We start from the raw sequence: 12,317 nt of genomic DNA on the forward strand, positions 1-12,317 counted from the left end.
TCTCAGCCAAATTATCTAAAACAAAATCTCTCATTGTCTTTATTTTTTAATATATTTTTTAAGTAATCTCTATGCCCAATGTAGGGCTTGAACCCAAGACCCTGAAAGAGTCGCATGCCCCACGAAGCCAACCAGGCGCCCCCTCGTCTTTTTTTTTTTTTTAAGATTTTATTTGAGAGAGAGCACGCATGCGCACAAGAGGGGGGTAGGGGCAGAGGGAGAGGGACAAGCAGACTCCCCACTGAGCAGGGAGCCTGAGGGGGGTGGCGCTCGTTCCCAGGACCCTGAGATCATGACCTGAGACAAAGACGCTTAACCAACTGAGCCACCCAGGCGCCCCTCATTGTCTTTATTATTATTTTGTACTTTATGTTCTACTGACTGCTTCTTCAAGGAATCGTGTTCAAAAAGGATATAAATCAAAAGCTTGCTTCTGTGACGCAGGCACTCTGATGTTTGTAAAGGCTTTCTGGGAGCAACCGCTGTGACACCTCTCCCTCACTCCGCAAGGCACAGGGGTCTCCACTCACCTAAGTGCAAACCATGATGTCACAGAGCAGCATCTAAAATGGGTGCCTATTTTCCCATTATGGGAATTTCTATATAAGAGCTCATTCTAAATAAAGTTTTTAGCTCTAAAAATGCATTCTAGCAGAATACAAAAAGGCAGGTAAACGTAAAAGTGGTCCCTTTCCCCTGCTTCCATGTCTTTTTCTCAATTCAGAGCATGAAATTGGTATCAGTCTACCATGAGAAAACTTCACAATCCCCAATGGAGTCCTTTTCTCCCTGAATTACATAATATATTTCTTTTTTTTTAGGTCAGAACTACAAGCTGGCCCTGCATTTCAGTACAAAGGCCATTGAAAAGAAAGATTTGGAATCTGAAACACATTTTCCAAAACATAACATCATTCATGGAAGAGGGCCATTTCCAGAGTGACCCACAAAGCTCTTTGAAGCTCGTAATGTGGCTTACGTACTCTACGTTCACCAGAAGGAGTTGAGATTTAATACCTCCGCAATATAAATTTTAAAATAACTCTAAAAAAAACAAAGTTACATACATTTCTTATTCTTTTGAAAGGAAAGAAACTCGGGTGAGATCGAGGAAAATGTAAAGAGAGATGTGGGACACTCTGAAGAACACTCCCATGGTTTTAAGGCTATCCAGTTCTCCAGTATGTTGAATTTCATTTCCAAAAAGGTTATGGTCTCCTTTTCCTCCATGTGTCTGTCTTTCTGCCACTCTTCTAATGCTTTTTCACGATGAGATCATTTGCTGGGATAAGCACAGCCAGTAGAGAGAGCCAAATATAACATCGGGACAGTCCAGCATCCACTTAGCTGGCTGCAGGGGCGGGGTGGGGTGGGGATGGAAATGACGGAGAAAAGGGGCCGGGGCGTCGGGGGAGGGGTGGGAGTGCACTCTGCCAGAGGAGAAACAAGATGGTGGTGACGGGGTGTCACATGACACCTGAGTACACTCTCACCCCACAGAGCCCACCATGTGACCCTTGTTGCTCTAATATCTTCAAGGGCTAAGGTCCTGAGGTGAACTGGAGACAGGATGGCCAGCCAACTAGTTACTGGTAAAGTGTGTTCAAGTGGTGGAGTCCTGTATCCACCGAGTCTGAAAATCACTACCAGGACTTAGTGCTACAGCTTTCTTATTCCTGCACACACACACACAATCTACATTCTGCCTGGTCAGTAGCTCACACCTTTCTTACCAAAAACTTAAAAATATACAATCTTGATTTAGCACCCAGTAAGCCCCTGCGCACCGTGTAGTACTAGGGTATCCACAGCCATCCACAAAATTCAAGTCAAATTGCAAAAGGGATACAGAACTCATTGATTAATTCAGGCAAAGCCCAGAGTATATGCGAGAAAAGATTGTACTCTTTTCTTCCATAACATTCTTTCCCCAAGATCATAAATCTCAGAGCGTTGACTTTGCATCTCAGGAAAGTGAACGTCATCTGAGGCAGAGGATAAATCACCTTGAGAATAGTTATTCACTGTGGGCAAATAAAAATGTAAGCCAGGCAGATGGTGAAAAGCTCATTTCTCCTGGTATAATTTCATGGGAGCAGGCCAGCAAGGGAAAAAGCGGAGTGGGTTGTAAAATCTGGGGCCACATTTATAGGAGGAGAGAAAAGACCCCAAAAATCAGAATACTGAAAATTATCATACCACATCGCTACAATCTCTTCAACTCTTCACCGCTGGTTCAGATCTGACTTCTTCCCTTCGTGGCACCAGCAGTGAGAGGAAGGCAGAGAGAAAAAAAACCCTACTAAACACGGCAGGGTTTTATGCCCATTCATTCACCGGGTTCAAAGCGCTTAATCTTCTGACTACTGCTGCAGAGTAGATGAGATTATACCACTCGGGGCTGGTTTTTTTCATATGGCTCCAGCTCACAGCTGTCAAATCCAAGGTGGCTGCCTCCCCAACAGTCTGGGCGCAGGTGTTTATGTCACAAAGCCACACTGGCTTGGGGGGGGGGAGGGGAGAGAAGGGAGGCAACACGGTGACCACTCCTAAGGCTACCCCCAAAGACCTGCTTATTCCAGTGTTGAAACCCGAAAAAAGTCTTGAGACACACCCTACAGGCCCCCCAGAAAGTAGAGCTGGGACCTTCCGCTACATTTCACCTCTCTCTTATAAAAGTAACACCCTGGGGCGCCTGGGTGGCTCAGTCATTTAAGCATCTGACTCTTGATTTCGGCTCAAGTCATGAGATCCAGCCCCACGTCAGGCTCTATGCTCAGTGGGGAGTTTGCTTGAGATTCTCTCTCTTCCTCTCCCTCTGCCCTTGCTCCCCTTCACGATCTCCCTCTCTCTAAAAAAAAAAAAAAAAAAAAAAAAAAAACCAACAACAACAAAAACAACAATAACACCCAATCAACAAAACAAAACCTTAATTACCACCCACAAAAAGGGAGAGAGGAAGAGAAAGAGAAGTAGGATGGAAGAAGGAACAAGTCCTTGGAAAGGGAGCATAAACTGAAATTAATCCCCTGCAAAGCTGCCTTGTAGTAGGAGAGCTCATTAATGCCGCCAGAAACCAAGTTCAAGGAGCCCTTGAAAAATGCACACAGGGCTTAGGTCTGTGTGTGATGGTTATATTTGTTGTTGATTTGTTAAGAAAAAAAGGCCGAAAAATGTGGAGTTTTTTTTACAAGACCAAAAGGAGCCCTTAGCCATGGGAGGCAGAACAACCACAGCCTTCTAGAATACCATAAAAACACGTCTTCAACTTCCATCCCATCTTACAGATGGTCATCTTAATTGCTACAGGCCACAGACAGACTTGCAGCCACATACCCCCAGGACCTACATCGTCTTGGCATACTAACCTGGAAATGTCCCTTGGCTGAAAACCATTTCTCCTGCTTCTCATCTCAAGATATTTTAAAAAATAATTCTAACTAGTGTGAAATATGCAGGGAGTTAAGAAGCTGGGTATCTTAGTCCGCTCATGCTGCCCCACAAAATACCATGAATGAGGAGGTGTAAACAAGAGACTTTATTTTCTCACAGTTCTAGAGGCTGGAAGACAGGGAGCAGGCTACCAGCATGGCTGGGTTCTATGAAAGTGCTCTTCCTGGCTTGCTGAAGGCCCTCCTCTCACTGTGTCCTCTCTCCTCTTACAAGACTACAGTCCTACTGGATTAGGGTCCTGGATGAGGGCCCCACCTTATGACCTCGCTTAACCTTAGCTGCGTCCTAAAGACACCACCTCCCTGATACTGTTTGGCTAAATACACAAAGGTGAGATTGCCGGATCATACGGTAATTCTATTTTTAATTTTTTGAGGAATCTCCATACGGTTTCCAGAAGCCTACATCTTTGAGGCCCTCATGAGTTGCTATACCAAACGTGGAAGTACTTATTGGCAGAATTCTTGTGTGAGAAGACTTCATTTATTGCTTGAGCCACTGATTGTTGGATTCTCAGTTACTGTATCTACTAGATACAGGAGATGGTCTGGTATACGGGAAAGGCACTGGCTTGGGAGGCAGGAAGTCCAGATATCCATCTTGTCTCCCACAGGCCAGCTGTGTGGACTTCTGGCAAATTAGTCAGCCACTCCAGTTTGGAGAGCAGCCACTGGACCCCTAACAATGCTTCTAAGATTTAGTGACTCAAAGGCCATGATTCAAAGAGGAAAAAAGTCTGTTCTACAGGAACTGGGAAGGAGATACAATCAAACTCGTGACAGGACGGGCGTGGGGGAGGGAGGGGAAATCGTATCACCCACAAACTTCCTTGGAACAAATTCTAACAAACGTGATCAACAAAATTTCCTGTGTAGCGACCATTTGAAATTCAATTTTGTGGGGTTATCACAGAATTCCATAAAGTGATTTTCAATGGCTATAAGTCAGTGACAGCTGTCTCACTCCTTCATTAAATGGTTGGAATCAAATAAATATGGGTCACATATTTTGAACAAACACATAAGACTCAACATTTGTGTTAATTATCCAAAGGATCAAAACAACCTATTAGCTTATCTTCCAAAATCTATCACCATCCCATGCCTGATAAACACCCTCAGTCACATCTATTTATACATTTATATATCATGGAGAGGAAGAAGAGATGATAAAAATGGGTTGAGGGGATTATAAGGGCCAGGCTTCAACTTGAATGTCAGAGGATTTCAAACTGCCAGCATCCTATGTCGTTAAGTGGTTCAAAAGTTCACTGCTAAAATGACAAATCCACCAAGGGCATGGAAATTCTTCTTGAGGAAAATTCAGCTGAATCTTTTGTATGTGTCTCCCTCCTTTATTTGTAAAACAATCTCCTCCCTTAGGGAAGAGTGGGAGAGATGATGACATGCTTACTTAAAAATTCAATTTTGCAATTTTCTAACTGAAGCTCATTTGCCTAAATGCTAGTGGTCAGTACTTGGGGGCATTATGAGAAGTCTTTCTGAATCTGCTAGATTTGGGGGAGAGTAGGGTGTGTGGTCTCTTAATAGCTTTGTTGCCACTGTAGTTCAGACAATTAACTAGGCAATGTTTATAAAGAACAATCAACCCAAGGGTCGCCAGGAACTGACAGTGTGTTGTTGTTGTTGTTGTTGCTGCTGTTGGTGGTGGTGGTGGGGAGGGGCAGAGGGAGAAAATCTTCAAGCAGACTCTCAGCTGAGCGTGGAGCCAGACACAGGGCTCTTATCTCACGACCCATGAGATCATGACCTGAGCTGAAACCAAGAGTCAGATGTTTAACTGACTGAGCCACCTGGATGCCCCACTGACAGCATGCTCTTGAGGCACAAGCTTTAAAACCCCTCTGTTCAGGGGCGCCTGGGTGGCTCAGTTGGTTAAGTGACTGCCTTCGGCTCAGGTCATGATCCTAGAGTCCTGGGACCGAGTCCCGCATCGGGATCCCTGCTCAGCAGGGAGTCTGCTTCTCCCTCTGACCCTCCCCCCTCTCATGTGCGCTCTCTCTCTCTCTCTCTCTTATTCTCGCTGTCTCAAATAAATAAATAAATAAAATCTTTTAAAAATAAATAAATAAATAAAACCCTCTGTTCAGGGTCTCCAATAGAGAGATAAATAGAACTGACCCTCCATCTTCTCCCTCCAGACCAGGGGGTAAGTATATGGGCACCAAATATCTGCCTTATATGATTAATACAATACTATATTAAACGTTTCCCTTTTTCTATTTTATCCATGGGGGATTTGAGTAAGTTAAGTTTACCAAACGTTCTTCATCTGGTGAATGGATAAACAAACTCTGAATCCAATGGATACTATTCAGCAATAAGAAGGCATGAACCACTGACTAATATAACAACATGGATGAATCACAAATGCATTCCACTAAACAAAAGAAACCCTACTAAAAAGGCTACATACTATATGATTTCATTTAAATGCCATTCCAGAAAAGGCAAAGCTATATGGACAGAAAACAGAAGAGGACTGCCAAGGGCTTAAGTATAAAGGAACACTAGGGAATTCTGGAAAGTGATAGAATTATTCCATATTTTAATGGGCTTAAAAGTGATAAAATTGTATTTTAAAAGGGTGACTTTTATTATTCCTAAATTATGCCTCAATACAACTGACTTTTAGAAATCTTAAGGTTCTGTCCCTTCAGAAAGGTAGGTATACACGGTCACATTCGTGATTGTCTCCATGTCACCCTCGGCTTTCCTATTCCAATGGCTCACCAGTCTTGATCCACAGCAGGAAACAGAAACCACACCAGGTATTTCAATCAGAAAGGGACTGGGTATGGGAATTAGGTGCTTACAGAATCTCTGAAAGGTATGGAGGAGCAAAGTCCCCTTTCAACTCTTTATTTCAAGGACACACCACGGTAGGTAGTCATGATCCCAGTGTTGGGAAGTGGCCGCTGCTGCCAACCCAACAGCTTGTCAAGTCCGTGTAGGTGGGCCTAAGGCCCCAGGACAATGCATCTGGTCCCTGCAAGTGCCTCGGAACACCCACATCCCCATGACCTTGCCCACCAGCAGCACCAGCAGAGGAAACTTGGTCTCCATCTCAGCCTTCCAAATCTCACAGAAATGCATTTATGGGACCTGTCATGCATTCAGAAACCTAACTGTAAGAAATTCTTGGACATGCAGTTGTTAGGTTTCCCATCAGGAGGGTGGAAATGAAGGTCAAGAGAGCCAATCCCAGTATCTCCCCATCACAGTTCTCCCTGTCCTGGTACAAGGCATTCTTCCCCAAAGATAGCACAACAAAAACCTTTTTCTGTCTAAATTTAAATTTCAAATGGTGCTAAGAGACTTGAAAAATTGTTCTGCTAATGGGTAAAACCAAGATCCTAACTCATCTCATTATGGAAGAATATTTCACTTTCACATATAGTTAGTTCTAGCCCCAGCAGAATAAAATTTTAAGATCACTGCACTTGATAATAGAGCCAACTACAGTTCTGCTCTAACTCATGTATTAAATACACATTGGTCTTTGAGTTTTATTCTGCTGGGAATTAAACTTGATGAAGCTTGAAAATGCATTAATTTTCCCAGTATCTGTAAGCTGTTTTACAGTAAAGCCAGCACTAGGTAGGGAGTTTGACACTGTGATTTATAACAAGAAATATATATATTTGGTTTTGTCCCCATTCCTGGCATAGTGTTCCTAAAACTCTTGGAATTCCTGAAGGGATGAGAGAGATGAAGGTGTCTTTTGTTACATTAATGAGTGACCTTTAGAAGCCCCTTGGGAACCTAAGGATGGTGACTGTCTCCAGTGGAACTAACACGATGATTAGAGGGGTGCAACTTTCAGTCCCACCCCCTGACTTCCGGGGGAGGGGCTGGGGGAGGTGGAGTTCTGTCACCAACAATTTAATCAGTCTTGCCTCTGGAATGAAGCTTCCATAAAACCCCAAAACAACAAGGTTCAGAGAGCTTCCGGGTTGGTGAACTTGGGGAGGTGCTGGGGGTGTTGCTGGGGAGGTCATGGCAGCTCACGCGCCTTCCCCAAGCATCTCTTCCATCTGTTCCTGAATTCTAATCTTTTATAATAAACTGGGAAGTGTTTCGCTGAGTTCTGTGAGCCATTCAAGCAAATTATGAAAACCCAAGGAGGGGGTCATGAGAACCTCTGATCTATAGCCCATTGGCAGAAGCACAGGTGACCTGAACTTGTGATTGGCTGAAGGTGTGTGTGGGGGGTCGAGGGGCAGGACAGTCTTGTGGGGCTGAGCCCTTCACCTGTGGGATGCGAAGCTCTCCCCAGGGAGACCATGTCAGAGTTGAACTGAACTGTATGATGCCAAGTCTGTGTCCAGTGAGAACTGGATTGAGTTAATTGCTTGCTGGTATTAAAAAAGCACACACCCATCAGAGGGAGGTATACCTTTTATACCCTAATTATTGCTTCTAAAGATTTAAAACAAGCAGCAAACCAGAAGAAAATAGTTTACTCAATTAAAGTGCCACAGTAACTACAATCCTGAGTTTCACTGGCGATCACTCACATAGTAACTCATTCTCTATATTGAAGGGTTAAGGAACATATTCACAAGGAATTTTTAGCCTCTAGGAATTTCACTTCACTCCTTCTTGGGTTATCTCTCCGAATTGTGCAAAAAGGAGGCAATGGAAACATTTTCCTTTTTCTGACAGGAAAATGATTGGGTCAATATTGCTAGCTTCTTCAGTTCTCAAAAGAAAAACAAAAAAAAAGTGACAAAGCACAATGGCCTAGAGTAAAAATAGTATCCAACCAACACTAGCTGTTGGGGTTGTGAGAAGCATCTACCACAGCGATCACTGGAAAAAATGAAAGGAGTCTCAAACTCTCCCTTCTCCGAAAACCATCAAAACACCATCATGTCCCCATAAGTCCTCCCTGCTATGAGGACTTACCTACCAATACCTTACACCGCTCTGACTGGAGTAAAGGTAATACGACAACCAGAAATTGATGCTGTTTATAACTTAAGGGTGAAAAAAGTTCTCCCTAGTTCTTCTCTTTCAAAGTATTTTTAAAAAGTTGAACCTGGAAGCTAGTCCTTTCTTGTGGACAATTATATACTCTTCTGTCAATGCCAGTGACTGGTAAGGCAAAGAGAGCAACAATTTTAAGTAAAAAGGACAGGCCTGGCCTCTCGAGCTTCAGGATTAGAGGAAAAGCAGAAAAAACACGCAGAAGGATTCCCAGAATGGGCGAGGACACCAGCCCTAATAAGTAAGCTTCCTAGGTTATGGCTTCTGTTGGGTTTTGCCCAAGAATGCTGCTGGGAATGAGATCCTATAAAATTGTTACTGAAGATCTAATAACTTACTTCCCTACTCTTAATTCTTCCCTAGAGCAAGATTTTAAATGTATTTATTATGACGTGAACCCCAAAGGTTCTCTGCCAAGGGAATGAAGGATATTATTGTAGTTTTCAACTCTTGAGCGGCTAAGCACCTCACCCTCAAATGCCAACTCCCCCCCCCCCCCCGCCAGCCGCCAAGGCTCTCAAAAGAGCAATAGGACAGTGGGGCTCCTACCATTTATTCCATCACCAACTTACCTGCCAGTTCACCTATACATCAGTTGCGAGTGTTTCAAACTGAAACTCCTGGTACAGGCAGAGGCAAGTGCCTTTGAGAATCTCACGTCCCCTATTCTTTTCATACCCTGCGAAGGCACCTTATAGATGCTAATGGAACACTTATAGGCAGGCTGATCCTACCTCTGTAAGAGCCAAGCTACCAAAGTCCCTGTCCCAGAATATGATCATGTGAAGCTTGGAAAAAACTTTCAATTGATAACCAAGACCATTGGACCCAAGCAGCTGCCTTGGGGCTCTCTACCTTCCCCAACAGATTTTATGAGCACCCTACATTTTTCAGGCTAAGGGGATTTCAGTTAGAATTAAGAACAACCTCTAACGCGTGAGTCAGGTATGGCTCAGCCCAGTTCACAAGGTCCCGCAGAGAGAATGCGTGCATCAAACAGAAAAGAAAATATAGAAGTTCCCTTGTGACACAAAGTGAAATCGACAGGAGGACGCGCTGTGTGTGGCTCCCTTCCAGTGGTCACTGGGAGGCACGGTTAGTCGGGAGAAGCGTGTGGGCAGGGGGCAGTCCACGGAGCCTGCCGAGGCCTGGCTCATCGGGAGGCTCTGCAGGGGCCACCCCCCCCCCACCCGCCCCCGACCCTGACCTGGCAGGGCAGGAGTCCCCGCAGCTGGAGGGGAGGCCCAGGAGTCTCAACCACGGCCCCAGGGACGCATGCAGGGGTCGAGCGTGTGAGGCAGGCGCTAATGTTAGCACAAACCACATGAAGAAGCCATTATTCAGGGGAGCGACATAATATATTGTAACTGCTCCCAGCATGTCAACAGGCATCATTTTAATGGGTGCGTTTGAATTTCTCCCACTTGAAGTTAAAATGACTCCCATTTCAATGAAAATAGGAGATTCCTCATTGGTAGGATCACATTTCAGCCACGGCAGCTGCCAGACACGAGAACAGAAGTGCCAGGCGTGCCCAGAGCCGATTTTGTCTCTCCAGGCAATGTGTCCATTTTATAATTTGTCTCCTCTTCAAACAAAGAGATGAGCAAGTTACAAATATAATTACTACATTTCTGAACAAGCGAGAACACAAGCCACACGGGTGCAGAGAGAGAACTAACGGCTCGCTTACCTCGGGCTCTGGCGGCAAGCTTTGCTCTTCTGCAGCGGAGTTTGGTAAAATCGCCCAGGTTATGTTGGCACTGGTTGATGGCAAAGAGCCAAGGGTCCCATTTTTCAGCTGCTCTGTGGAATGTGACTTGGGCCCGTGCCACCCCAGGATGTTCTCTGCAATAAAGACCGAGAATGATGCCAAGTATGTTCCAACTTAAAACATCTACAGCTCAAGAATATGTGTACCCCATTGTATAAGGAGACGGACTTGAAATGGGCCCAATTTGAAGCGGACTGTGGTAAATTTAAGCAGGCTTGTTCTGAACGAGGTACCAAGTGTGGATTTGGATCTTATAAACTAGTTTCTGTATGATGGCAGTACCAGAATTATTACCATAGGCTGTTTCTTTCCCCATCCTTGGGCAAAAAAAAAAGAAAAAAAAAATCGCATTCACCAAAGGCATATTTTTTAAAAGTGTTTTTCTTAATTTTTTAAGAAAAAATATTTATATAAAGATATTTATCATTAAAACATTAGAATAAACAACAAGTCAAATTTTATCAGAAAGGAGCTGCTCAAATTGTGGTTTAATTGCCAATCGGCATAATGACCTGCAAAGTTGCCGGCATCACGTGCCTCGCCCCCCCCCCCCCCCCCCCCGATGTGGCTGCTAGGGCAGAAGTCCGGAAGCCCCAACACGAAGGACACTTGTTCATTCCATTCTAGCAAGAAACACGTTTATAAACACCAGTCTGATAAACCAAAGGCATTTTACTAATCCTCCCTCAACCCTGGGGGGAAACAAAAAAAGACTTCTTTAATTCTAATACTGTTTATTTAGGAGTCAGGTGTTATTATAGAATCTCTAGGTATGCTTATTAGTGGGGACAGGAGTAAACACAGGGGATTCCTTTATCAATTCTACCACTGGAATAAGAATAGGTCTCAAACTCAGCTGACCCTCCCCCGGAGACTGTGTTCTCCGTCTAAGAGCAAGGATAAGGGATGAAGAAAAGGTAGGCTGAAGTGGATATTGCCTTACATGAACTAGAACTCGACCACGCAGGGTCTCCGAAGTTCCATCAGTAATCCTATCCGTTAATTAGCCTTTTCGTTAGAGGCTACTCAAAGAAAAATCGACAAGTATCCCAGACTTTCAACACCTTGGGAGACTCTGGTTGATAGAAACAAAATAACAGAGCCAGCTGAGATGGCTGTATGCGTGCTGAGTGTGTATGCTACTATCCAACACAAGCATATTTTTATGCAGAATTTTTTTTTTTTTTAAAAACGTCAAGTGTTAGATCACATAGCTGTGGCTTAAAAACCTCAAGTGGCTTCTCATGGCAACTAGAACGTAATCTAGCTGCCTGGCTTGCAAGACTGCCCAGTCTCATTTCACTTTCTCCCCAGTGCTCACTGTGCTCAAGTCATGCTGGTAGTTTTTCCATTCCTCAAGTGAGCCAAGTTCATTCAGGTCAAGAGCCTTTGCGCGCACCCTTCCATCTGCTCCAAACGCCACCCCTCCAGTTCTTCTACATGGGGGAGAGGTCTCCTTCATAAATCCAGGGGTTGACTCAAATATCACTTGCTCAGGGAAGCCCCCTGGGACCTCCCCAGCCAAAGCATCGCCCCAAAGGCACCCCCAGTCCCATCAGTCAGTTTACTGTCTTCACAGAACTTAGCACTATCTGAACTCACCCTGCTCATTTGTTGGTCTACTGTGTTTCTCTCCTCCCTAAAATGTCAGCTCCTGAAAGCAGAGACAATATTGCCCTTGCTCAGGGCTGGGTCTCCAGAACCTAGAATATGGTCAGGCAAAGAGTATGCACTCAATAACTATGTGCCAAAATGAATGAATGACTATCAAGATTTTCACAGACAGTAAATTTCAAAAGGAATGTGCATTTTACAACCTCCTAAAAGTTAAGAAATAAGAAACAGCAAAAAGAGAGAAAGTAGAATGGATGGTGGTTGCTAGGGGCTGGGGGCAGGGGAATGGGGAATTAGTGTTTAATGGGTATGGAGTTTGTTTCACAAGATAGAGTTCTAGAGGTTGGTTACACAGCAATGTGAATGTACTCAACACTCTACTGAGCTATATACTTAAAAATGGTTAAGGTGGTAAATTTCTGAATATGGGTGTTTTACATTTTTTTAATGGTAAAATAGCATCT

The 12,317-nt window shown here is 44.1% G+C and overlaps 1 protein-coding gene across 3 annotated transcripts in view; it reads right to left on the bottom strand.

The window, feature by feature from the left end:
* Window positions 1-12,317, bottom strand: part of OSBPL10 (oxysterol binding protein like 10) — a 307,285-nt gene that overhangs the window by 57,238 nt on the left and 237,730 nt on the right. For all 3 annotated transcript variants that reach the window (XM_032408850.1, XM_032408852.1, XM_032408851.1), the window contains exon 6: window positions 10,159-10,313. In XM_032408850.1, the coding sequence (XP_032264741.1) occupies window positions 10,159-10,313 (155 nt within the window). The remainder of the gene's footprint in view (window positions 1-10,158; window positions 10,314-12,317) is intronic.

The sequence above is a fragment of the Phoca vitulina genome, unplaced genomic scaffold (genome assembly GCF_004348235.1).
Source record: "Phoca vitulina isolate PV1807 unplaced genomic scaffold, GSC_HSeal_1.0 scaffold10, whole genome shotgun sequence".
In the NCBI taxonomy this organism is placed as follows: domain Eukaryota; kingdom Metazoa; phylum Chordata; class Mammalia; order Carnivora; family Phocidae; genus Phoca; species Phoca vitulina.